The following is a 26764-nucleotide window of genomic DNA, read 5'->3' as shown; positions in this document are numbered from 1 at the left end:
GGGGGGGGGAATCTAACAATGCTCCCTCCCTTCTCTGAGAAGGAATTTGCATAGACAAGTATCCCATAGACCCCATACTGGATAGCTGTAAGGAAAAAAGCAAACAGGGTCCAGAACATAAAACATCCTCTATATGTCTCTAGAGGAAGTTTCATGGCAAATATTGTCAGCCAAACTCCAGAACATTATTAAAATTTTTAACATCTCACTGTATTTGACAGCTTATGAGACTCCATGTACTTTTCACGCTCCAAAAATAGAAATCTGCATGAGTTTATCCATGCTAACCTAATGCTGAAGGAGAGCTGGGAAGGCCACTGTATGCCTAATGATGCCTCCAATGCTATTTAAAGGAGAAGAAGAAAACAAAACAGATGGAAGGACTGCACCCTTCTTATGAAATAGAGTGGAAGCAGAGAAGAGAGATGAAGTTAAGAATATTTTCCTGTTCTAGGAATTCAAACACCAGTCAAAAATCTAGGTGCCTGGCCAGACAAATCATATTCAAAGCTTGAAAAAGTTCAGCTCTTCAGGGTTAAGCAGGGATGATTCAGAAAAAGAAAAGTTACTTAGCTGGAGTTACAGTAGCAAGAGAAAAACAACAGAATTCCCAAGGAAGAATCTGAAGTACTCTTAAAAGGTTCAGCGATTATCAACATTTCCATAATTAGTTTTAAATAGTTCTGGCTCCAGCCTGCTAACAGCAGTCTCCTTTCTTTTTCCTCCTTGATATCTCACCACCAAGGTGAGGCTTTTCCCAGCCTTTCCTTACTTCCCATTACTCTCTTCACAGAGAGTTCAACCTGATCAAGCCACGGCCACACACAGACTAGGTGGTCTTCCACCTCCAATCCCTCCACCCTCAGTCATCGTTTGGGAACATTTAGGAACAGTGTTTCCACTTATGCAGGAACTTCACTGATTAACTTCTCTGAGGGCTGAATTCTAACTACCAACCACCCATCATCCTAAATACCAAGGGGTGGTAGAGCCTCCAGTGAAAACCTTCCAGCAGTGCTGCCTGAAGGAACACCCAAAAACCTGCACGAACAGTTCAATTTTCAGCAATGTTAAACAGCCTAATTCCAAATGAAGGCAGGTGCCATGGGAATTTCAACGCCTTTGAAACCTGGCCACCAATATATATGTATAAACATGGATCCTAATGCGTTACTCTAAGCAAAAAAGCTAGCTGCTAGCTGGGCTCATTCCCTGCAAAGCAATCTCTTGATTTACATTGCTTTAAGATCTGGCCATGAGGAAAGCCTTGCAAACTCATCATGTGCAATCAGCTCAACCACCAGCCATAATTTACAGCACGCATACTTCCCCCACAAGTTTGGAAGAAATAGCCCAGCACCAAAGGGCTCTATCACCAGCGAAGAGACTTCAGCTAAAGCCTACCATAATATGTTAGCTGTCCACTGTCATGTATCAGAGCCTTTGACACAGCGCCCTGTTCATAAGTCCCTGGATAATTCATATAACATTGCAGTAAATTAGTATCTTCTTGAAAACTATTTCAATATAGGTGGACAAAGTGTCTTCCTGCACCCAAATTTTTGCAGAAAAAATATTTTCGGTCTCCTCATTCTGTCATCTTAAAACCAGCTTTTCTTTGCATACACTCTTACAATGACCTAAACCAGCCAATATGCCACTATGTATCACTAAGGGAAGAGGAAAAACATAAAAACAACAAAACCCGCCCCCCCAGTTTCCCATATTATCTATAGCAGCTACGTAAATGAAGAATCTGACTGGTTATAACAATTCACTTTTGCTCTCATTAACACTTTTCTTCTATTTTAGGTCAGTTACAATAAAAACAAATAAATCAGTCATAAGACGGGTTTATTTCAGTCCTTTTATACCAACTCATTGGCTCCTAAATTCTGATTACAAGGCTTCATCGCCCTCACTGCCACTCACCCCTCCTTCACAATGGTTCCAGCTTGTGCTCTTCCTCTCCTCCGACCTCCTCCTCTCCCTTCCCACCAGCAGCCCCCCAAACTAGTAAGCCTGTATGACTCCACCCAGAGCCAAGGAGAAGTCTCAGCACCATGCTCCTGGTTCTGGCACGGCACAAGAAACCAGCATCAGCCATGCTCAGCAAAGCTTACGAGCTCACATGCAAAGCAACTGGGAACCAGTGCTAAGTGGCACTGGCACACAAACTGGCTCCAGACCAGAAATAGATCCACCAAACTTCCACCATCTGTTTCCCTGTGTCCAGCAGATCTTGATACAAGTTTTTTAAACCTTGTTTCCTTGCAGGTGGTTCCTTTCCCTCTCTGTATCAGCAAAGCTTCCAGCAACCCAGGGTCAGAAAATATTCCAGATGTCAAAACTGCAGTGTGACAAACATTTTCCATTCACAAATCTCAACCAACAAGTGTAACCCGAACGGCTCACAAGAATATCCAGTTAACACTCAGTATGCCAGCAGGTAAACAGATTCTGGGAGTGATTTGCGCTCTGCTAGCTAGCAGTTATAAGAACAAATACTACTCCAAGTATTTCAGTGGCTGGCTAAGAACAGGCTGAGCAGATAAAGCAGCAGGTGCTTGGCGAGAGCCAGCCCCTGCACAACTACACACATATACTTCAGAGAAATGCATATTATGAGCAGCCCAAACAGGTACTTCACCGAAACGTTCTTTTTGCAAACTGCTCCAGCAACAGTTGTGGGTGAAATGTACCTGACCAAATACGTATACCAGCAGACAGGTGTTTTAATACACTAAAACAAGAATCCTCCATTTCCAGTAAGTAAATAGTCTGAAGTTATCAAATCCAGTGCTCTATGCAGAGAGTGCCGGACGGAAGGGTCAGTTCTTCTACTTCCTTCCTTTGGGCCACAACATCTCAGAGTTTCAGAAGTTTGTCATCTGCTGAGTGACTCAGCAGTGCCCCTGCTGATGAGGACATTTAGCAGGGAGCAGCGGGTATGCCCACAAGCAGGTTGTTACTAGGAGCTATGGAAATTCAGACTCCACGTCTGCATCCCTCATTACTGGGGCAAAGCTTCCGAGGAAGCCAAACTGACTGAGGCAGCAGGGTTTTGTTATTCTTCCCAAAACACAGAAGTTGAAAAGCACATAAAAAACTCAGCAACACAATATGAAGGTTGAAATTTCCAAATAGAGCAAGACAGTAGAATGATCACCTTCCTAATTCTTATTGTATTCTCCACATGCACCTATATATGCATGCATGTAAATATAAGAGTCATCCACTGTCTCAGCCATTAAACAAAAAGCTTAACATCGTGGCATGCAGTGTGGGCCATTTCATGGTAACATGTAAGCTTAAGTTTTTGTGTTTGCCTGTCTCACTATGACATTTGTATATCCTAACTATTCAAAATTGGTCTGTTCTATTGAATTTGGTGACTGACATCATATGTACGTTTTCTGCATTATCACAAACTAAAGCTTCTGAGGTCTATTCAATAGTCAGAACAGATTAATTTTTAACCTGTGGAAATTCTGAAAACCATTTCTACTGCAAGTAGAGAACACACAGACAGTCTCTCACTGGTGAGACTGTCCGCTCACAGTGGAAAATACAGAGGCTTGAACTTGGGACTCAATGTGAATACTGTCTTTTGGCCAATGTGAATTTGAAGTAGTTCAGGACACATGAAACTTGGATTTCTTAAAAGTCAAACAGTGAAACAACACCAGTTTCAAACCAACCACCACAGCTTTCAGCAGTTTCGCAAAACTGCTAGAAAACTGTTCTGTCAACCTGAGGAATTAGTAATCAATTCTGACCACAGCACTTCACGTCTTCAGTATGGTTGTACGACTCGTCATCTGCATGTGAAAAGCCTGGAAGGTGAGCAGCATAACCATGGGTGGAAATGGTTACCCAAGGAAGACTTAGACATCAACACAGAAGGTGCACACAGACTCATTAGCCACAAAGCACAGACAAGCCAGCAGGTGAAACTAAAAATCACTCTCCTAGCATAAGCTGAGCGCAGCTTCAAGGTCTTACCCCTGCTAGGCATCAACAGGCGCTTCTTCATGTTGCCTGATAGAGCACAGGTGAACAGAAAAGAGAAAAACATCACATCAGCAACCTGAACAGCAGCAGTTTAAAAAGTTCTTAATGTTAAAACAAAAACAATACGATATCAAATGTTTGTAGTTATATTTTAGATAAGCCACATATAAAATTAAAATTAAAGGTCAAAAATGAGAAGGATTCTCTGTATCTCCCTCCCTGCTCAGAGTCTCCATTAAACCAATTGTTCCTTTCCCCTGTTAAGGAAAGCTACCCTCCATGCTCTCACTCCCGTTAAGACCATCTGAGCAGACCCTTTTATCCTCATCTGAGAAAAAGACTGCACTTTCTCTTCCCTTACACCCTCAGGCAAGAGCAACTCTTCAGAACAGAGCCCTGGAGTCCATGCCAGGAACATCCTTGCGCCTATCTCCCACTTCAAACACCTTCTCCTTGCCTTTTATTCTTGAGGAGATGAAGCTCAGACTCCACTACACAGAGGTGCCCAGTGACAGGGAGAACAAAAGTGAATGCACTGGTTCTGTGCAAGGCAGGAGTGGGTTTATGCCATGCCAGATCTGGCACGTCTGCCTCCCTCAGCTAAGCAGCAGCCTGCCTCTCTCAGTGGCATGCGGCCTCTGGTAGCTTTGCTGAAAGCCAGGTGATCCACACATTACAAAGCCACCTGGGAACTGCACAGCTACTACCTACAGGTTAAAAAAGCTGTAAGCCTCAAAAGAAAAAGGAAACATCACTGGAGGAAGCTATTAAGGTTTTCTTCATACTACTCATTTAAAAATTGAAGGGAAGTTTCTCCTTCGCTATTCCATTTGCAAGGTTGGTCAAGCTAGGCAGAGTTCCACTTGCACAGTACACACCACATGTCTCAACCAGAAGGAGAAATGGGACAAGTGACTTTTACAAAAGGAAAAAATTAACCTCCCTCAGGAATAACAAAGTTGGAATTTATATAAAGGACTGTAGTTTTAAATAATCTCCCTGCATACCGGACAGAAGAAAAAGCCTATACAGACAATATACATTTTGCAGAAAAATATTTACCATCCATTCCATTATGTTGTTCATAACTTCTTTTTCCCAGGATAGTTGGGGACCCATTATTAATGACAGGCGTAAACTTAGCAGGAGTCAGATTGTTGAGAGAACTGGACAAGCTCTTTGCAGGATCTGGTTTTGGAGGACACGGATGAGACTCTGTTGTAAAACAGCAAGGTGGGTTTTCTTTTATTAGTGAAGATACTGGAATTATAAATCTGAAAACAACCTGCAAACTTCCAAGGTGATCAAGTATACCTCCCCTTATATACAAACTATCTCAGTTAATAGTTTTGACTGGAGATTGCTATTTATATAAAGCACTTTAAGTATATTTAGGAATTCACTTCTACTGAAGATGTTAAAATCAATGTCATAATCTTATCCTAAAATAAGAGTTGATAACAAAAGCACTTTGTATCTATTTCCAAAACACTATTCTCCGACAACTTGGGATCATTTTGAGGGTGCTCTATATTAAAAGCCATCTTTGGGCAGTCATGCAACACCCCTAAACTCTGGGGAAATTACAACTTTGCCAGTTTTGCAAGGTTTGTAAAAAATACAATTTCTAGACTGGCCAAACAAGTGAGGATCCAAAGCACCACCATGAAGAACACACAGAATATGGAATTCAAACTTTTGGCCAAGGCAGAGATCAAGCACATGCTGTTCAACTGAAAAGACTTTGAGAAAGTTACAACCAACAACAAATGGGAGCTTCAACAGACTTTTTCTCTCACAGCCGACTAATGTATAACTTAAAGGGCACTGAGCACACCACCTAGAAAAACACATTCTTGCTAGTCCATCAACCTATCTCCGTTTCTTTCACTTTCTCCCAGATCAATAGTCAAATGGACACCCTGAGACAGTGCTAATGAAACCTCAAAATCTCTTGCTACATTCTGTACAACTATTAAAAGCAGGACTTTATCCAACAGCAAAGCTTCTCCCTCTATTGACTTTGGTTGCACTATACATATCCGAACACTTCTAAATCTGTGTATCTCATTAGTATACAGTAGAAGTATAACACTCAACAGAGAGGCAGTAAATATTTAATAAACCCTGAGCCTTACAATATTTCATGAACAAAAACGTTCTAAGCAACATAAAATCAAGTCCGGTGTTTCTTATCAGAGTAAAAAGGCAATCAATTTCCTCGTTAATCTGGAAGCCTTCTAAGTACCACTGTCCAAGCTAGCTTTCTGTGGAGAGACTCATGTTAGGCTGCTGTAACAACCTGAGACACGTCTTCAGGGTATCTCCAGCAACTGGCAGCACTAGGGAAAATGATTTTGCATTCATTTGGAGTCGGATCTAGCATGTCACATAGCTGGCTTCTTCCAGCACCTAAAACTTACACCAAGGTCCTGGACAGAAGTACTCTGTACTCCCCCACAGATCAGCTGATGAGGCCCATGTCATCAAGAAAACCGTAAAAAAACAAAAACCCAAAAACCCCCAAAACAACAAAAAACAAAACAAAACAAAAACAAAAAAAACCCCACAAAACACAAAAAAAAAAAAAAAAAAAAAAAGAAAAAGAAAAAGAAAAGAACAGAAATATAGTCCCGTTGTTTAGCTCCAGCACAGAACAGCCAACAACTGATTCTCAAGCTGTGGGACACAGCACTGTCCTAAACCCAAGAGGCTTCTTGGAGGGACCAACTGTAGGAACTGCCTCCAGACAGCTCAGAAGTTGGAACGGGACTGACCAATTGTTCCCAAAACATTGTTTGTGCCTCCATGAGCAGGTGGTAACTTGTGCCCACATAAATCAGAGGCCCCAGCAAACACATCCCTCCTTTCACTTGAAAAAGTTTCTGATACAGCTCAGTGAGCCCACAGTGGACTGCTGAGCCTTTAGGTCTGTCAAATTAAGTAGGAAAAGGAAAAAGGATAAGTTCATGGGAAGGTTTTCATATTTTGATTTTTAATCCAGAACCAGCATCTAAATTCAGAAAAAAATGGAAAAAGAAATGGTTAGCAGAATTAGCTAGTAAGTTTTTTGGTTTGGTTGGGGGGTTTTGTGTTTGGTGGTTGTTTGGTTTGTTGTGGGTTTGTTTTTTTTGGTTTTTTGGGTTTTTTTGTTGTTTTTGGTTTGTTTGTTTTTTTTTTAAATACCTAAATACCGGAGTACTGCTTCTAAAGGCTTTCGAACCACTTGCTTTAATAGCAATGGGTTTTCTGATGCCTCAGGTAAACGTGCTGTGCCTGTAAAACAAAGAAAAATAATTAGAGGGTAAAGACATTTAGACATTATAGTAAAAGTAAATGAATAACAAGTGTCCCGAAAGAGCTTTACAATCAAAAGGAATTTTACAGGTTGCAAGCATGTCTTGGCAACAGGACACAACTGCAGGAGAATGCTAAATGGAATAGAAAACATGAATATTTTAAAACAAACAACAACTCATGAATTTAAGTTATTTGTCTAGCCTGCAATCAGTTAGAACACTCTGCAAGTATAGCCAGATTTTGTGAAACCACTAGCTACGAGCAAGAGAGCTTCTCAAGAAGTTGCTACTCAAACTTTCTACAAAAGAAATCTCAGAGGGCTCCTTCGCAAAGAGGTGCCCAAGTGCATCACCACTCACATTCTGCTTTGATGGCTGCGCTGTTAATAGGCAGATAGGGATGTCTTGCAGCATGCCAAGGGCGCAAGATATCTCGACATAAACGTCTGGCAATTCTTGTCAGTTTTGTTGTATGGAGATAGAAAGCTTGTCGTGTCTTCATAGCAAACTTGGGACTCCCACTGTTTCGTACTGGCACACCATGAGGACTCTAGAAAGAAAGAAAAATAAATATGGTTTCTAAAAAATAATTATTAGAAAGTATGGTTTTAAAGAAGGGAAAGAATATCATATACAATAACTTTCAACTACTGATTCACAGACGCAAGAACAGAAACAGTATTACAGATTAAAATATTTTCAGCCCAGCTATTCAACATTTCCCAAATCTTACCCATCAACATTTGGAATTGTCTTCCAACATATCTCAAAGGATAAAACGGAGGTAAACATTTTCTCTTCACAGGGAAGTATTTATTTCCGTGCTGTCCCAAGTTTTAAAGCAGAGATTCAAAAGCCAGACCTAGAGAAGTTACCTTATGTTGTCACATGATTTAGCGCCTACAGAGCCAACAGAAAGACTCTCAGACTTTGGGTGCTTAGGGTTGCTCTGGATATACAATGCAAACTCCTTATAAAAAAGCATTTGTAAGAGGGAGAGGAAAGTCAGAAAGTAGCTGCATGGCTATGTATCACAAACTCAATTCCCAAAGCAAATTTACAGCATGCAAGAATGTTTTTGTCTTAAAGTTGCAAGGATTTCTGTTTTAATTCTTACTCTGAACTCAATGAATGCATTTATAGAGTTGTCAAATGCTCCCTACATGTAACAAAGAATAATACTGAAAGATGTTTATCTACTACAGAGAGCAAAAGCAAAAGCTTCATGAAAAGCAACTAAGTCAACCAATAAAATAATGAAAGCAGTATCTTGTTATCTCAAACCTGCCCACAGTTGGAAAATAGAAGGAAATTTCAGTTTGGGGGAAAACAAGACTTTCCCCTCTCTGACTATTTACATACATTTTAACTGACAAACAAGAGGTATAAGGCTGATAAAAAAAACCCTGGCAGTTATCTCGGCAATTAGGTAGCTTTAGAGGGCAAACAGAAGCCTGGAAATGACAGAGGTTAAATGAAAAGTAGAATAGAAAGGGAATGATAGCAGAGACTATGAGAGAGGAAGACCAAAGTTCAATGTGCACTATCCTTCCGTCCATGTGATGCAGCTTTTTATAATCAGCTCAATGTATGACACTTCCAGACTGAACTTCCACCAAATTCAGAAAAATACTGAGAATTTTTTTTTTTAAGCAAAAAGGGAAAAACTAAACAGAAGCAGCTCATGCAATGCTTACTCAAAACCTATCCAAAAGGAAGGAGGATTAATTAAAAAAATAGGATGAAGTAGAAAACCATGATAAAAGATCTCTAAAAAGCCACTAGCTATTTGGGGTATCTAATTTTGAATGTGCCTTGGGAAAGGGAACAGGTTTCAGAAATAAATGAATTCCTTTATAGAAAAAAAAAAAAAAAAGTCTTCTTCCCCCCACAGCAAAAATCATGGAAACCGAATACCAGAAAAACTGGCTGGCATTTCAGTTTCTTCCATCTTCATTTAAGTCATCCCATGCATTTGATTGTTAGTTTGCTAAACAAATGAATTTTATTTTTTTTTTCTCCTCAGGGCAATACTTGGCAACAAATTACTTATAGCCAAAGTTAACATGCCAACTTTTGCAAGACATGAAATACCAAACCCAAGGACAACAGTGGAGGCTGGAGGCATTCTTTTTGTTGTTAAATATTTAAGAACAGTGAACAAGTGAACAATTAGGTATTATGGCACCTAGCTTTCCAGGCAAGAGCACCAAGCAGTCTGCTTTGCAGTTACCTACCAAATTATTGCGGTTTGGTCCTGGTCTCTCCCCATCTAACCGTGTTGGCATTTTCAAGCCACCGTATTTCTTCCAGTACGTCCAACAGGATGCACAGAGGCGACACTGCATGTTAGGGGGACCCCAAGAATACCACTGGTAAGACTGTGTGGCTAGAGATAACAAAGGTGGAAATTATATATATCCTTAAACAGGATCACTTTTCAGAGCTTATTCTCTTTAGAACCATCACAAAAGAAAACCCACATAAAAGAAAACCCACACAAAGACAGTGCAAAGCTCAAACAGACCTTAAAAACCCGATGATGGCTTCACTGTCATCAGGACTGTTAAATGTACTTGTGATTTTAGCAGAAATAATTACACATATAAACCCCTTTTAAAACATGAACAGAAAAACACAACTAGTAGCACGGGAAAAATTCCTGCCAATGAAACAAAGCTCTCGCTTTACAAGACTGGTAGATCACAATTTCTGCAGAGCATGGGAGAGAGAAAGGAAATATTATCTTCAGGAACTTGTCATACATTAATTTTATGACTAAAGAACAAAAGAAATCTGTGACTTGACTTCTTGCTACATTCCAGCACCTCTAAAGGTTCCCCATAAAGGAGCACAATCATTAGAACTCGGTATATTAACATCAGGCAGCTGACCAAATCCAATGATATCACATATTTTGAAATCTACTAAAAGATTCTGAAAAAAATTGTCAAGTTCACACCTTGGTGATTTAAGTCTTTGCTCAACAGCTACCTGCAATTACGTAGGACATTTACTAACACACACACCCCCAGTACTTCATAATTTTATTTACAAAGGTAACACCAGTAACCCAAAAACCCCTTTACTTAAATGCTGCTATGTCAAATTCTGTCCACTCACCCTTTCAAAGCCTTCTCTCCCACTCACCCCCCAACACAGATTTTTACCATTTGCAACACAGCATTCACACTCTCTATGCACAACTGCCATGCTGGCATGTCACTTACTATAACAGCTTTCACAGGCCCGTCCTGCTCCCGTGTTCTGTGCCTGTACTCCAGTACCATTTACCACTCCTGGTTTGACATTATTTACATTGATCTGGTTGGGGTTTGGCTTGTTACTTAAAACACAAAGCAAAAAGGAGGACAAACATTAATTGAGGCATGTGATTTCCTACGTGACTTAAAAAAAACATGGCCCAAAATGTTTGAAGATTTAAATTGCGTTCATCGGGTGCCTTCCAGAACAAGCTGTACTTACCAGCAATCTGATTTCCACTGTCTCTGATAAAATTAAAGTAATGCTGATAATAAAAGTGACTATAATAATAGTTAGATGCCATTTTCAAGAGTTCAAAACCATTTAAAAACAATAAGCCAGTGAGGCCAGGTAGGTATCTTACTCACTATCCCAGACATTCTAATCTAGGTGACAAAAAGATCTTATATACAGATCTCTCTCAGTCCTCAACTTGAGTGATATTTTACTTAAATCTCCAAAAAGAAACCTGGGGGAAGGAGCAGTAGAAGTAGATGAAGAAAGTTCAACCCCTGCCTTATGCAGGGAAAGATAGCCCTAGACTGCAGTCACAAATATTTCTACATTGTCTTACTGCAAAGGTTTGCCTCATGTAGCCACAATTCGCACAAGCACACCCAACACATAGAACAAAATCTTTGGACATAGCGTATACACAGAGATATTCAGGAACATGAGCCTTCTGGCAAGTCTTAAAACTATGGTCTGCACTTCTACTAAGAAGCATATAGGTTTCTACTAATGGAAAAAGTCTGAAAGCTTAACATCTGCAGAGCAAGAAATGCATTGATGGCTGTCACTAATACATTCTAATACAACAACATCCCTATACTCTCTTAAAAATGTTGACTCAGGGAAAAAAAGCTACTGGCAGGAGCCGAGAATGGAAGGGCAAACAAAACCTTGGCATAGCAAGCAGTATGGAATAGTACAAAATCTCTGTAGAGGAAGAGGTGTCAGAGGGGGGAAAGGAGGCATTCAAAAAACCCTTGACATGGGAAGGAACAAGAAGGACAGAGAATCAATACGGCAGGGACAGGACTTCTGGGGAATGGAGGAAGATGGGAGAATACACACAAGAAGTTTCAGAGAAGAATACACAAGAAGCTTATAAAACATGCAAGGACTACGAGGTGCTGTTAGGACCTCAGCTTACAGAAGCAACAAAAAGCAGGCAGCCTTTGGCACCAACTTCTGAACATAAGCCCAAACTGTAGCGCCAATTACATTTCCCTTATATTCTCTTACCTGAAGACCAAAGGGAGTGGGCATATTCCTTTTATTTCCATCTAATAAACCCATGATTTGGAATCCACTTATTCAAGCAGAAGTATCTTAAAATGGCTTTCTGAAGACTTATTTTCTTACACATTATTTGCACACTGACACAGGAGTCACAGTGATTTCAGTGACCCAGAACACTTACTACTTTTCACTGTGACTAGTCCTGCAAAAAACAGCATTGTAGGAATATGGCCAAATTGATTTCTTTCTAATGGGGCATCAGTATTAGGTTTCGCATTCTCAGGATGTGAAAGCAAAGGAGTTCCAAGTGACTGAATTCTGAAGACAACTGGCCCTTGCAGCTCCAGAACAAACCCAAACACTACTGGAAAGGTTATACTGCCCTGGAAGCCAGGTGGTCATCTCCTTCTCCTCATTTGAAAATGTCTGTTCAGGCACAGAGATACAGAGCTCGGTAAAGCCTCATTTCTATAGAGACAAAATAGACTCTGCTGTGAATGTCCTACAAGGACCACACACACATTGCATAAGAGGGCAAGAGAGAATTTGCCCAGTCAAAGAAAAACTTCAGATAGCATTCTGATGGTGTTCCTTGCTGTAAAATTCAGGGCCTTTCTGCAGAAGAGAAAGCTTAGGAGGCTAAGCAGCACAGAAACCCTGTAAATAGTTTGTTCCTTCAGTACACTGAGCAGCCTGTACACAGCCCAAAAGAAGCAGAGAAAAAAAAAAAAAAGGCATTTAGATTAACAAGGCTGATTAGATTTTCTTCTCCATTGTCTTATTAATTTGCCCGGCTCTTACAAGGATTGAAGTGTTTTGGGGTGCTTATTAGAATGGCATGCAGTTCTGACACCACAGATGGCAGGAGATCTGCAGACACATTTAACAAAGCAAAAGTTGAAAGCGGGTACATTCATGCTACCCGGCATTTTGCTCTGGGATGTCACTATAGTAACCTGCTGCAAAAGAACTTTTGCCAATGATTCACTAGCAAACTCCATGGGCAAACATTACCAAGATGCTGTAAAACAAACAGTCCTCACAGATGCACACTGTTACAAGCAGAGTTGCTCAACAGACAGAGCAAAAGACTGAAGTAAAGAAAACCAAGGCTCCACTTCCAGTCTTACGCTTCAACATCAGACATGTTGCTTCTCTTCTATGCATTTAAATGTGGTAAAGGAATCTTAAATCCATCAGTAAAGCACACAAAAATGTTTGGGGTTTTTTTGAGCAGCATGTCAGAAACCTCTGATGTGTCTGGTTGTAAACAGTAAGTTGAGAACAAGACTGCACACATTGGCATGCACATCCGAAGTACTAAGATCACACGCAGAAAGGAGGGTGATGGCCTCACTCCGCTGTCCTCTCTACAACCTTTATCAAACTTGTATTTCAAACACGAGTGAAAGGGATGCAGGGGTGAAAGCTCATGACCAAATCACGCTGATCACAGAATTGTCACGCTGTAGCTGTGACAGTAACTTCAGTTCAGGATTTTGGAACAGTACAATTAATGTAGCTGCAACAAGCACCAGAAAGCATCCTGCTCCAAAGGCAAGGTCAAGTTTCACAATGGCAGTAACACAATGTAGGCAGCTAATGTCTTTATCATATGAGAAGCAGAAAGCTCTTAATTGTTGATGATATGTTAATTAAACTTGTTTGATATCACCAAAGCCTGCTACAGCTATTAACAAGAGAATTAGATGAGTAACTGGATGAATCACTAGGCAACTAATGAGCTGAAGTGAAAGATGCAAATAAGGTAGCGAGAATACTGATGGTGTGGTAAACTACCATTTCCAGTTCTTACATTGAGAATGGAAGAATTTTAAATAGATTTCAGTTGCGCTGGAGCAGTCAGTTATGCTAGAACAGGGATCACAAAGGGCAGACTTCTGGGCTGAGACTGATCTCCCACAGAATGCAACTGAGGAGACTAAGGTGATAAAGCACATGCAGGAAGGCAGCACTGGAAGCCAGCCATCATGGACTGAAGCCCCTGCCTAAAAAAAGCCAAACAGAAGATAACCCCGATGCATGCAGAGCACTGAAATCCGTTCACTATACAACTGGCTAGCATTTCACCTGCAGCACAGTGATAAAACTTTAGTTGTTAAAAATAGCTATAAACTTAACACCATCAGTGAATGTTTCCTGTTATTCTGGAAACCATAGTGGTGCTAGATGCAACAGAACAATTAAGAAATTAAGCCTCAGATATAAGAACAATTTCTAATCCTTTGTAAGGAGCAGTTATACCATCTACCTCTAGGCATGTAATGCAAGTGTCTGGATTCCTTATCCAGGTAACAGAGAGGTGAGCTCTCATCACAGGCTATTGTAAATACCCACTTCTAAGAACAGGTTTAATGACTGCTAAACAATGCTTTTTGGAAATGAGAGGCTTTCTTCAACAAAATATTGAAGATTGTCATTTTAATTAGCACAGCTACAAAATAAAGAACAGCATTACACCTTTACATTTTCCATGCTGCAGTGGACCTCTGCAGAATTAAATAGGGAAGGAAAAAAAAAGTCTTGCTCCTCAGGCAGAGGACAACCAACAGACAGACAAAGGAATTCTTTTCAGTTTGTTAAGCAGTTGCGCCTGGTGGTCATCCAAAGCTTTGACCTATGCTTCCAGTTTCCCTATTTGCTTACAGAAAGAGGCAGGGTAGGGAGAATAATATTTCACTACTTTACAAGTGTTTGCAAGGCAGAGTTTGCAGCTTGCCAAAGTGGTTTGAGATTCTCACATAAAATACTGTAAGTAGAACGTATTAATTTACATTTACAGATGTAAATTTGAAATTTACATTTTACATCAGTACATTTTAGAGACTGAGGATTGTGTGGAGCACTTCGCTCTTCCCTTTCTGCTCTTACCCCTTCTGGTATCACTTAGATGAAAGCAAAAGAGAGAAAAGCTACACAAAATTGTATGTCTCAGCCTTCACGACTTGCAGGCGTCCTAACCCCAAAAAGCACCAGCTACACAACCAGACTGTTGTCAAAAAGAAGCAAGTTAACTAGCACATATGATGTCCGTGAGATTAGTAAACCCAAAATATAACTTCCACAACAGCCTGAAGAATATGTTTGGGTACACACTGGAAGGAGAAAGAGACTGAGACTACATCTTCAACAAGAAAGATCTCTGAGCCCCACATTCACGCTGGTGGATGACAGGACGAAGCATGGCAGAACATGGAATCTTTGTGCATTCAGACTTCTGCTGCTGCTTTATTTAACACCACGCCCACTGACAGAGAGATTGCTACAGAAAACAACTAAAATATTTCTTTCAGTATTTCCTGAACACAGAATTCAACTGATGTTATACTTTTTCCTTTCACCAGGAATGCACATTAGTGCTTTTCAACCTAAATGATGCATTACAAAGCCATACATACTAACACTGGGTTCAGTCACATCAACCATGGATGTCTGTCCCAAAACCAGGGTTGTTCTTGGAAGAAGCACAGGAACGTCTGTCCAATACCTAGGACAGAAATGTTTTTCCAATATCTAGGATGTTGGTTTAGGACTTGATAACCTCACATCAATTACCTGTATCACTCTCCAAGCTTCAGTTATCCACATTAACTTGAGACTGTGCCCCAAATTTATACAAAAATATAAACTCTAAAGCTTTCACATAGAGCTGTTATTTTTCACTGTATAATATGTATGTGACATGAGAAATAACCTTTGAAAACTGCTACTATTGTTTTTCTTATTATTTTCCGCCCCTCTCCCTAGGTTTTCCTATGAACTTCACAGGAATGAGTGAGAGTCCTATCAGTAGAAGACAGACTGAGACAAAATAAATAAATAAATAAAACCTGTTTGAGTCTGATATCCTCCAGGGTCTTTCTTTGCAAACAATTTTACACCAGTTACTGCTAGAATAGGTTTCACTCAATCAGCTGATACGCCTCTGCATAGGTCTTGTGACAGACCACATCAAGTAATTTATTTTTGAGGTGACAAGTGGATTATTATGGTTCAAGCCTCCCAACAGGAATAGGCTCAGTTACATGATAAGGACAAATCAATAACATCGATATTTAGATCCCTACACCATGTATTGCTATTACAAGCCAAAAATGTAATCATCTTCTAGGTCACAAGATAACACAGATGCAATACATTCCCTATCTGCCAGACCTTGTACTAAAACTCAAGTAGAAATAATCCAAAAATCTTAGAAATACTTAATTGTCGCCGCATTTGGAAGTATAAATAGCAAAAAAGCAGCAGAAGCATTCATGTGGGATTAAATAAGCCATGTACACAATCACTACTTTTCCTGATACACATGAAAGGATATTGGAGGAGGAAAATTTGACACCCATTTTATCAATTAAATACGTAAGTTAAGGTATAACACTCACAAAATCAACTGTGACTGGAAATCAAAGCCAGAGACAAAAATAGCAACCACACGGGTAGAGACAGAAGTCTCTTCCTGAAGTAGAGGTAAATTGCCGATTTGATTATACTCTCTGGATAGAAACAAGAATTATCTTGCTGAGATACAGTGTTGAGGGATAAGATACTACTCCAGACAGCCATTATCAAATGCACACCATAACCTTTCAAATACAAAGCCCTCCCTACATATGTTACAATCCAAGAGCAACAGCAAGACTACCAGGCTCTCTCATCTGCAATATCCTTTCACATTTGCAGTCTAAATTACATTGGCTTTTGCTTTACAAGCTTATCACATTGTGAATTTATGTTTAATTTGATGTCCAGTGTCCCCCTGCAGAGAAACACCATCCACAAAGCAGTATTACACATAAGTTTTAGTAAATTCACCTGAGAGGTTATCAACATATTTCAATAACGGACTGTCTTCCAAGCTAAATATTCAGAACTTAGTTTTGCTTAAAGTAACAAAACACATGGTAGAAGTTCATAAATATTCACAAGAAGATAGCATAAAAGAGCAAAGGAGTTATTTGGGATAATACACATGGGAACATATCTGGGAGTGAAAACTGAAAAGGAGAAAGGACGGGGAGAGTCAAAGTTCTCCACTGTAACAACTGTTGACTGGGTTATGCAGAGGAAATGCAAGAGAATAAACACATTTTACTAACAGTTTTTATATATGTATATAATATATATATGTATATTTAAATGACACTAGGAAACAACCATTCATTGGTGATCCACTGATGAAAAATTAATAAAAAACAGGTATATTATTGAGTAGTTAATTAGCTACCCTTTTGTTCATGACCGTGCTGACCTGCTACCAAGTCCCCAGCACCCAGTCTGTATAAAAATAAAAATTAGAAGATAAGTAACAGTTGCTTCTGGATGGAAACATTATACGGGATGAAGGAAATGAGCAACATGGCAGCACAGCATCCTAACCAGGAAAGCCCCAAAGGGAAAGTCCTCAGCTGCCCATGGAGGAAATACCCTATGTTCCAGAAGTGGAAGGTCAGCGGGTGGGAACAGCTTTGTCTTCACACTCAGGACAAGCAGCATAAGCATAGGAGGAAGACTGCTGCTTTGTTCTAGCCAGCTTTGAAATATCGGAGCTATCGTATTTTCTTCCATAGGGCTCCTAGTTGTTTATGAGCATCAGGATGGTTAGCATTAAATTAACTCAGCTAAAATACAAAGGAATTCAAGCATCAGCAGAGGTTTGTTATATTGGTAACCTAATTTAATAGTTCTTTGACATTTTGTTCAACTATGTCTCTCATTATGTGATTAAAGCAAATATATAATACTGGCAGGCCATTGAAACTGCTACACCAGACCCTCTGCAATGACACAGAAAACAATATAAAAAGATACTTACTAGTTGGGTATATACACTTGTTTTAGCTTGCTTTCTGCTTCTGCTGCTTTCAATCGTTTCTTTAAAAAGAAAAAAGAAAAAAAAAGTTAGAATAAAAAGAAAACAAGACCTATTATACCTGAGAGTCAAGTAAAATACCTGTAAAAACTTTAGTGCTTATTAACAAACAATGAAGTTTTCCTTTCACTGAGGAGCTACCACAAAATCCTTTTCCAACAGGAAAATATCCACTGAAAACAATTGCAGGCACCAAATGACTACGTACAGAGCTTTTCAAAAAAGTCAAAGAGATGACAATCTACTATTTATAAGGACAAACTTTTCATTCCCTTTCACTTTAGCACAAATTCATGTGTTGTTCCTCCCACAACCCCCTTTTTTTTTTGTGCAAAGGAAGATCTGACATATCAGTCTGTGTTCGTTCTCCATGATAACATTCACCAATTGCACAATAACAGGTATAGTAAAGCACCCTCTCCATCATATTTCCTCAACAACTGAGCCAATTCAAAGAGTTTGATCAAAGACTTTTTTGTTGATAGTCCTCACTTCTGAAGACTGAATGAAAAAAGGAGATCTTCTTTGAAAGTTAAGGTGGCTAAGACCTCAGCTCAAAACCGATGCAGAACTGCCCAACAGAGTTTTTAATTACGTTATGTCATCACTTCTGACTAAACATCAGCCATGGGCAACCTGTACATTTGTACTTTCTAAAGATGAACAGCTCTAGGTACGCAAACAATATGCATTTACCTCCCTTTGAGATAAAAAGGAAATAAACCCAAGCCACACGTGTGAATCTCAGGGGACAGGTAGCAAAGACCTTCAAGGGAGCATAAAGGGGAGAAGCTAACTGGATTAAACAACTAGCCCCTAAAGAAAAACACCATTGCCAGGAGATTTTATGCAACATAACAGGAATGTGTTTAAGGGAAAACACATACAAGAAGCAGACTTTCAGAGCATGGGGATACATGTTTAGAAGCACACACCATTTGTCTCTTTATTTCAGTAAAACTATCCATTAACTTCTGTATGGATTGTAGGATCCTTTCAATGGGATGTATGGAGTAAATTCCCCCAGAACAGCACTGCTCCTTTTTTTTTTCCAGCTACAGCTATGAACTTGCTGATAGCCCACAGAAACGTGACAGAGGTAGGCAATTAGCAGGAGTTTTACTAATTGGCCAAGAATTCCTTTTGTAACTCAAACCTTCGCATCATTTAAAAAGTAAAAGGAGACATTCTGATGTCCAAGTTTTCTCTTTATTACATAAGCTACATTAATTTAGGGTAAACCTCTTCAGGCCTCTAGTCCAACCCCCCAGCTCAAAGCTGGGCCCGTGCCAACATCCATGCCATTAACAGCGGTCTACATAAAGCCACGACGATATTTTCCAGACAAACCAGCAGCATGGTGATATTCTAGACAAACAGATTAGCTTAACATTTTCTATGCATCAGCCTCAAGACACAGCCTAGGAAAATAACTGTAAAGCTCAAGTCAGTAACTTCACAGATGCAGGAAGCACCACAAAATGTAATAAAATTGAAGAGTGTGTCACTAAGGAACTGGAAAAACACAAAAATCCTTTTTACAGGGACACAATAGACACACGTAGAAACAATGAAGTAAAAGTTTCCCGTAAGCATAAAGCTTGCTTTGATCAGGGGACAGTCTTAAGTAACAGTTTTTCATTTGATAGCCTAACAGTTCCTCACCAAAGCTCTCCAGACTCCTAGAATTCCCCTCTTACCTTTTCCTGCAAATAAAAGTCAACCTGTATTAGAAATCAAAGAATGAATTTGTTAGACAGGAGCACAACAGAGAAAACAGAACTTCTCAGAGTTATCCAAAGACTACAGGTACACCTTCAGAGAGCTGCATCCAAAAGCTGACTTCTCTCTGACGGTGTAGGCAAGTTTCCCAGACTGCTTCTGTTAAATCTCGTCTAGGACAAGGACAGCTACCTGAAAACTGTCTTCAAGAAAACCCAAATGAATACTTCATGGAGACAATCCTTATCAATCCCACAGACTTGAGGAAATGAATAATACACACTGTACTGACACAATTGGTGATGGAACTAAAACAGGTTCTCCCTCTGAATACAAACAAATTCAAAGCTGAACATTTTCAAAATACCCTGCTCTAGTCTTTTTATGTAAGAAATCAAAGTATCCAATGATGGGCCTCAAAATGTGCTGTGACAATGGTTCTCCAACAGCATCAGAAACCCTCCTCTATCCTTCAGAGAGACACTACTCCCAAAAAATCATCCTTTAACAAAATGCATGCTCTCAGGTGCATTTCTGCTCATGAACAGACCCACAGCCTGGACTGAAAAGCAGGTCTTCTCTCCCCAGGCACAGACTACCACAGGCAGTTATGTCCGCAGACAAACAGCCACAAAGCTCATATTCTCCCCGAGAATTACAAGGAAGTCCAACATCAGATATTGATAAACAGCTTACAATATTGTTTGATGAACTCTGTACAAAAATCCTATTCCCCTGAGGCCCAAGCAGAAAATTCAGTGAATTTCCACTGGTAGAGAACTGTTGGGTTTTGTTTTTTTTTTTTTTACTTCCACTAGATTTCTAGATTGTGGGGGGAAAAAGCTGCAGTTTTCTTGACAAAAGCTCCCAAGGGGACTATCTAGAGTCATTATGTTATGACAGTTTTGGAAATCTATGAATGGAAGAAGCTTCATGCAAGCACAATGCATTACCAGCAGCTGAAATATTCTACTATCCACAATGTAAAGTCAATTTGCCTTGGAGATGTGGTTAATGTAGGGTATTAAGCAACAATTTAGTAAACTGGTGATGAATATTAACCTCACGCCACAGATTTTCTTTGTGACTGATGACCACAGTGCCAACTCTGAGCTATCAAGTGCTTTAAGTCACCTGGACCTAGCAATACCCTCCTCTCCTACAGCCAGCTTGCCTGGGGATCAGTGCAGAGCATGACATACAGCATACCCCTTTATTGCAAACTAGTACACCAGGAAAACTGAAGGTTTTCAGAAGGTACCACACTGTACTGAATAGGAGGAGGTTGGTTTTGCACTAAGCACTTGTGGCTGTGGACAATCAATAGACCAGATATGATGAGTTTCCTATTTTCTGACAGTGACTGATAACAGAAGGTACAAAAGAAAGGTGCCTGAAATGCAGTCACACACAATTTCAGAATAATCCCTTCAGAGAGAAAGTGCTTTGCTAGGTCCTTTGCCAGTTATTAATTGATTAGTGCCTGAAGCGTATTTACGCTATAAATTCTTAATGCTGTCTGATGTAGTTATGAATGTCCTCATCCACAAAAAAGCCCTGAAGATTTGTAACTTTTTCTAGTACTTTGGCCTAAACGCAATCTTCTGTCTTTGAGTTATTTATATACGCACATCTTAAGTATATCCTCTTATTTACCTCATCATATTTTCTTCATCTATAAAAGGGAGATATTACCAACTTGTCTGTCCCAGAGGAACCACGGAATTAAATTACTAAGCACTGTACAGGCGAGTTGGTGCAAACATCTGTCCTTTATATGTCCTCCTCCCTAGATTTAACATCTTTCATTCTACACACTGAGCTTTAAAGAGTTTTATAATTTTTATACTTTTTTTTCAATGGCAGGGCTCAGAGGGTTCTGATCAGTGGTGCAGAGTCTAGTTGGAGGCCAGTAGCCAGTGGAGTTCCACAGGGCTCAGTACTCGGCCCGGTCTTGTTCAACTTGTTCATGAATGACCTGGACAAGGGGACAGAGCATACCCCTCATCAGCAAGTTCGCTGATGACACAAAACTGGGACTGCCATTCAGCGGGACCTGGACAGGCTGGAGAGTTGGGCAGAGAGGAACCTGATGAAGTTCAACAAGGGCAAGTGTCAAGAGCTGTACCTGGGGAGTTTGAACCTCATGCTCCAGTACAGGCTGGGGGCTGACCTGCTGGAGAGTAGCTCTGCCAAGAAGGGCCTGGCAGTCCTGGTGGATGACAAGCTCACAATGAGCCAGCAGTGTGCCCTTGTTGCCAAGAAGGCCAATGGTATCCTGGGGTGCATTAAGAGGAGTGTGGCCAGCAGGTCGAGGGAGGTTATCCTCCCCTTCTACTCTGCCCTAGTGAGACCCCACCTGGAGTACTGTGTCCAGTTCTGGGCTCCCCAGTTCAAGAAAGATGAGGAACTCCTAGAAAGAGTCCAGAGGAGAGCAACAAAGATGATTAGGGGACTGGAGCATCAACCCTGTGAGGAAAGGCTGAGAGAGTTGGGCTTGTTCAGCCTGAAGAAGAGAAGACTGAGAGGGGACCTCATCAACACGTACAAATATCTTAAGGGTGGATGTCATGAGGACAGAGCCAGACTCTTCTCAGTGGTGCCCAGCGACAGACAAGAGACAATGGGCACAAACTGAAGCGTAAGAGGTTTCAGTTGAATATGAGGAAGAATTTCTTTACCTTGAGGGTGACAGAGCACTGGAACAGGCTGCCCAGGGGGGTTGTGGAGTCTCCTTCTCTGGAGGTATTCAAAGCCTGCCTGGACGATGTCCTGTGCAACCTGCTCTAGGTGAACCTGCTTTAGCAGGAGGGCTGGACTAGATGATCTCCCGAGGTCCCTTCCAACCCTTGCCATTCTGTGATAATATGTGACGTATCAGAACAAATGTTTGGGGTCATTTTCTAAAAAGGAATATTTTCCAAAAAGGAAATAACTTAAGAAATTCAGGAATGCAGGGGATATTTCAAGGTCCGCAATGCAAGAGTTGTGTTAGTAGACAGGATGGGGACACATAAAATATCCTCAAATATTAAGCCTTTATTAGTTGATGATGGGGAAGATCGTCTCTAAATCACATTTTCTGGATTTAGAGAACTTTCACACCATTTATTCTTTTTCAAAACTCTGAACATACAAGTGCTGCTGGGAGGCAGTGGAGATGGGACAGAAAAGGTCATTAGTCCATGGTGCATTTGGGAGAAGTGTTTCCAGCTGCTTGTGCTCCAGCAACACATCTCAGCACTGATGTGTGGTACCTACGGTCTCTGTCACTTGCTTGCCAAAACTGCCATAGTTCCATGGTACCGCAGGCTTAACAGGAGGTGTTTTGGGATAAAACGTCCTATGTATGTGGAAAAACATTTATTTGATGTTATTTCTACTTTGCTAGCACACAGTACTTTATGAAGGCTGATATATTAAGATGTCATTCACAGCTCTTGGCTAGGTACAAAGAAGGCTTGCTTCCCTTAATAAAGATGTTTTCTATCCACATCAAGATTTACCCAGAGCTCCCTACCTCATATAGTCAAATATAATAGCACTTGACTTTCTCCATTACCTTCTCAACGCTATGCATACCTTCAAACTTTTCTGTTTATTCCTCCTACACTTTTCTAACAGCACTTCCACATAAGAAACAGAACAGTAGAAACCCATAATATTTGATCTTTCTCTTGAAGTTACATGCTCCTCAAGCACAAATAAAAATGCAAAAAGTAAATTAAAGCCTTCAACTCTCAGAAAGCATATGACTAATTCAGTCATCTGTCACTGCCATGTCCCAAGTTCTTCTCAACTGCATTTCAACAGTTGGAAAGCGTTATGTTCTAAAGTTTTTAGGACTTCCCCTCATCATATGCAAAACAGTAGAAGCATTTAAAGATCCTGAAGAAAAAAGAAATCACCCTGGAATTCACAGCTACGTAAGAACTCAACCTTTTCTCCAAATGAAAATGTAGGCATACCCAAACATCACATCATCTTAAAGAGTTTTCACATCACTAAGGGAAGCCACCAAACAGCAGTTACTCAGTGGATGACATTTCAAACCTTTCTGAATCAGAAATACATGCTCTTGTGAACTGACATAGGAAATCTGCACAAGAAAAGGATGCATTCAAGGAAGACATGGGATGCTGAATTTGGAATGCATCTCTCATTTTCTTCAGGACAACAACAGGTGTCTTTGACGAGACAATTCTTGAGATCACTTTAGACAGATATTCAGGAGCCTACATCAGACCACAAATTCTGCATTGACATTGCAGTAGAATTACTCCTTCCAGCAGTTCTGTTCTTGGAGGGTCAGTCCTTCTCTTGAAATGATTGAACTCCTAATTACGCTGGTAACCTTCAAAAGCATGGTATAGCTGAAGCCAAATAAAAATAACTGGATAAGAGACCCAAGTGTGTGTTCCAAGAGAAGTCACTTTGCATGTATCTCTATCACAGTATCCTACTCACAAGACAAGAGTTAAGCCTTTCGATCTTAGGTATACCAAGCGTATGTATACCTTACTGTTCAGTTCTGAGAAAGGGTCTTCTGTTGAAGTCAACTCAAAATTTAGCTTCCTCAATGGCAAGAAACAGATGGATTCTGCTTCAGGATTATGACAGTGCTTTCTTGCTCCAAGAAAATCTCAAAGGAAGTACAGAAGGACGCAAACAGTTCCCAACTAACTGTTTTTCATCAAAGCAGCCAATTGGCTGATGACAAAAAAACTTCATTAATATGCTGTGTAACTCTCAGAAATAGACAGTTTAAGTGGACATCTTAATGTTTATTCAGCCAAAGATTCTACAAGAATGAGTGAGTTATCACTATTTTTTTTAAAGACAATAGCATACAACCTTAGAATACAATTTAATCATCCTCTTAGAAGGAGGGCAAGTGAAAGTGAAATGACTTGTCATATCCTTAGTTAGCACATTTTCAATAGCTTATGTACAAAAATGCTGTTAGCCCCAGAACAATTCTGTGGTATTAGACTAAGGAAAGAATCTACACAGACAAAACAGTATGAAGAAACAGATGGAAAAAGTGGTGAGGGATGTGCTTTGCCAAAGACTTTGCACACATCAAGTAAAATATAAATGTAATACACCATTATTTCAACTACAACTTCCTATGCTTTCTTTGTGGTTATATATAGATAGCTCTCCCAGGCTTTTTATAAATGTTTAATAGTATTATTTGCTTGTACAAGCCGGGAATTTGAGATGGTCTTCAGCTCAGTTCAGATTTAATTGATGTGTTATCTCTGTACTGCAATTTCTACCTGTTCAACTTATACACGTATTGTGTCCCAAGTGCAGAGCCTCTAATTGGAAGTTTTCCCCAAATCCCACTCCCTGGTACACTGCTGGGCAGCACATGTAAGGTACGGTATAACCATGATAGAAAACCCACTGCATAGGAATATAGCAAAACAGTACAAGAAACTGTAGGTTTGTTGGGGTTTTTAATTGTTGCCAGAACAAATAATCAAAGTCTTTCACAGCACTACCCCCTCTGCAATTCTGTCTATGTAACAAGAAAGCGGAAAAAGCAAAAGAATTTAACCAATTCCTAATCAAGGCACGGTTTCTACAGTTGTTTTGCCTTCCCAGCATAAAGGGCTGGAAGCAAACACCTGAGACACTATTCCAGTCTGTCTCCTGCAGTATCCAAGAGCAAACACCAAAGAAACTGCTCCCTACACCTTATTCCCACCACCACCAATGTTACGTACCTCAAGATGGGCAGAAACAGAATTTCACTGTTGCAGATGTCTCATGGACTTCCTGAGCAACAGACAGATGCTTTTTGATTTAATCTTTCCCAAGAATCCCTACTATCATTTGCTGTTCTGACTGCACAGGCGTGACATTTTCATGCAACAGCCTAAGATTCTAGTTTTCACTGACTGATAACTTTCCTCACTTTTTCTGATAGATACCATACTGCTAGATGGATTTTTATCACTAAAAGAAGTGAGGTGAGATCAAAGACACAGGGAAGAAGATAAATGGATTCCTCTCAGAGCAAATATCGAGCATAGTACAGGCTGAGTACACTCAGCTATTGTCTCCTAAACAGCTGTAGTCAGACAGGGTAGCAGCACTCACGATATTAATGATACACAGAGTTCAATGGGGAAGAAAAGACCATGACCTCATTTCTCCAGCACCTTTTTCCCCCCACCATGCCAGATTCCATCACCATCCCACTTTCCTACCACCCATTTCCTTACTGGAAGGAAAAGTTTCAATCAAAGAATGAACGTGGGGAAATATTGCAATGAGGATGCAGTTAATATTTAAAAAAAAAAAAAAAGTAAAGTAATACAGAATTGATTAAAAAAAAAAAAAAAAAAAAAAAGAGTTCTCATTTGTCCTGAGGATCCCTCTGTAATTTAAACAGTGTTCCCACCAAAAAGGAAATGGTAAAAATCACATTACAGACCTAGTTACCCAAATATAGCGCATGCCAAGTATTGGTCAATGCCTCAAGCATCTAGTCTTTATCACAGGCTGAATTTCCATTGAAGCAAGTTCAAGCAGGACATTTTTATAACACCACTTTTTCTAATACTTCAGATAGATGCCTAAACATAATACCGATATAATGAAAAATCCATTATATATTTCTCCCTTCTTCTAATTAATTTTCCCAATAAATATAATAATTAGTTTTCAGCAACCGATACTCTGCAACATTTTGCATGCTGCTTGCATTGTGCTTTATTTAAGGGACCAAGCAGCCTTCATATTTAAACAAGTAGAGATAAAACTGATTGTAAACACTAGTCAACCTTGATTCTCAAGTATAACGAGTCTGGGAATTTGAGCCATCAATGCGTCCCAGACAAACACTTTACTCACAGTGCTTTCATGGGGGAACCTTCGTGCATCTGCAATCAAAGTCATGGGCAGGCAGAGGCGGAGAATTAGCATGGGTGCCTGTTGTACAGCAACTGCCCACAACCCCATAAAAAGTCAGAACTAAAGTTAATGCTGACCTTGAACTCTACAGGCAGAAATTAACTGTATTCCCTTCCCCAAACAGCTGAATACCAAAGTAGATATTTGAAAGCTCCAAACAAAGAAAGTAGCAGCAAACATGAAAAGAAAGCACAAATGCCAATGCTACATGTTTGTATCTACGAAATGGCTGATGAGTTTAGTGATGAGAGATTGTTCGGTGCTTCAGATCATTACAGAACCCACCTACTAGAAAGGCTGAACCCCAAGAGGGAGAATAAAACAACAATGCTTGGTTTCAAAGGCAAGAAAAACATCTTCTGTTAGAATGAAAGAGGCGATTCTGACTCTCTTACCTGCTGAA

At 40.1% G+C, this 26764-nt stretch overlaps 1 protein-coding gene across 1 annotated transcript in view; it reads right to left on the bottom strand.

Annotated features, from left to right (window-relative positions):
- MTA1 (metastasis associated 1) overlaps window positions 1–26764 on the bottom strand; it is an 86040-nt gene that overhangs the window by 16626 nt on the left and 42650 nt on the right. Inside the window, exons 11-18 of the mRNA XM_035900764.1 lie at window positions 26757–26764; window positions 17656–17714; window positions 10544–10659; window positions 9551–9702; window positions 7674–7863; window positions 7201–7290; window positions 5077–5229; window positions 4006–4041 (exon numbers count right to left, since the gene is read on the bottom strand). Of these exons, the coding sequence (XP_035756657.1) occupies window positions 4006–4041; window positions 5077–5229; window positions 7201–7290; window positions 7674–7863; window positions 9551–9702; window positions 10544–10659; window positions 17656–17714; window positions 26757–26764 (804 nt within the window). The remainder of the gene's footprint in view (window positions 1–4005; window positions 4042–5076; window positions 5230–7200; window positions 7291–7673; window positions 7864–9550; window positions 9703–10543; window positions 10660–17655; window positions 17715–26756) is intronic.

This window comes from Egretta garzetta, unplaced genomic scaffold (assembly GCF_000687185.1).
Source record: "Egretta garzetta isolate BGI_Z169 unplaced genomic scaffold, ASM68718v1 scaffold598, whole genome shotgun sequence".
Lineage (NCBI taxonomy): Eukaryota > Metazoa > Chordata > Aves > Pelecaniformes > Ardeidae > Egretta > Egretta garzetta.
This window is presented reverse-complemented; position numbering and strand designations above follow the sequence as displayed.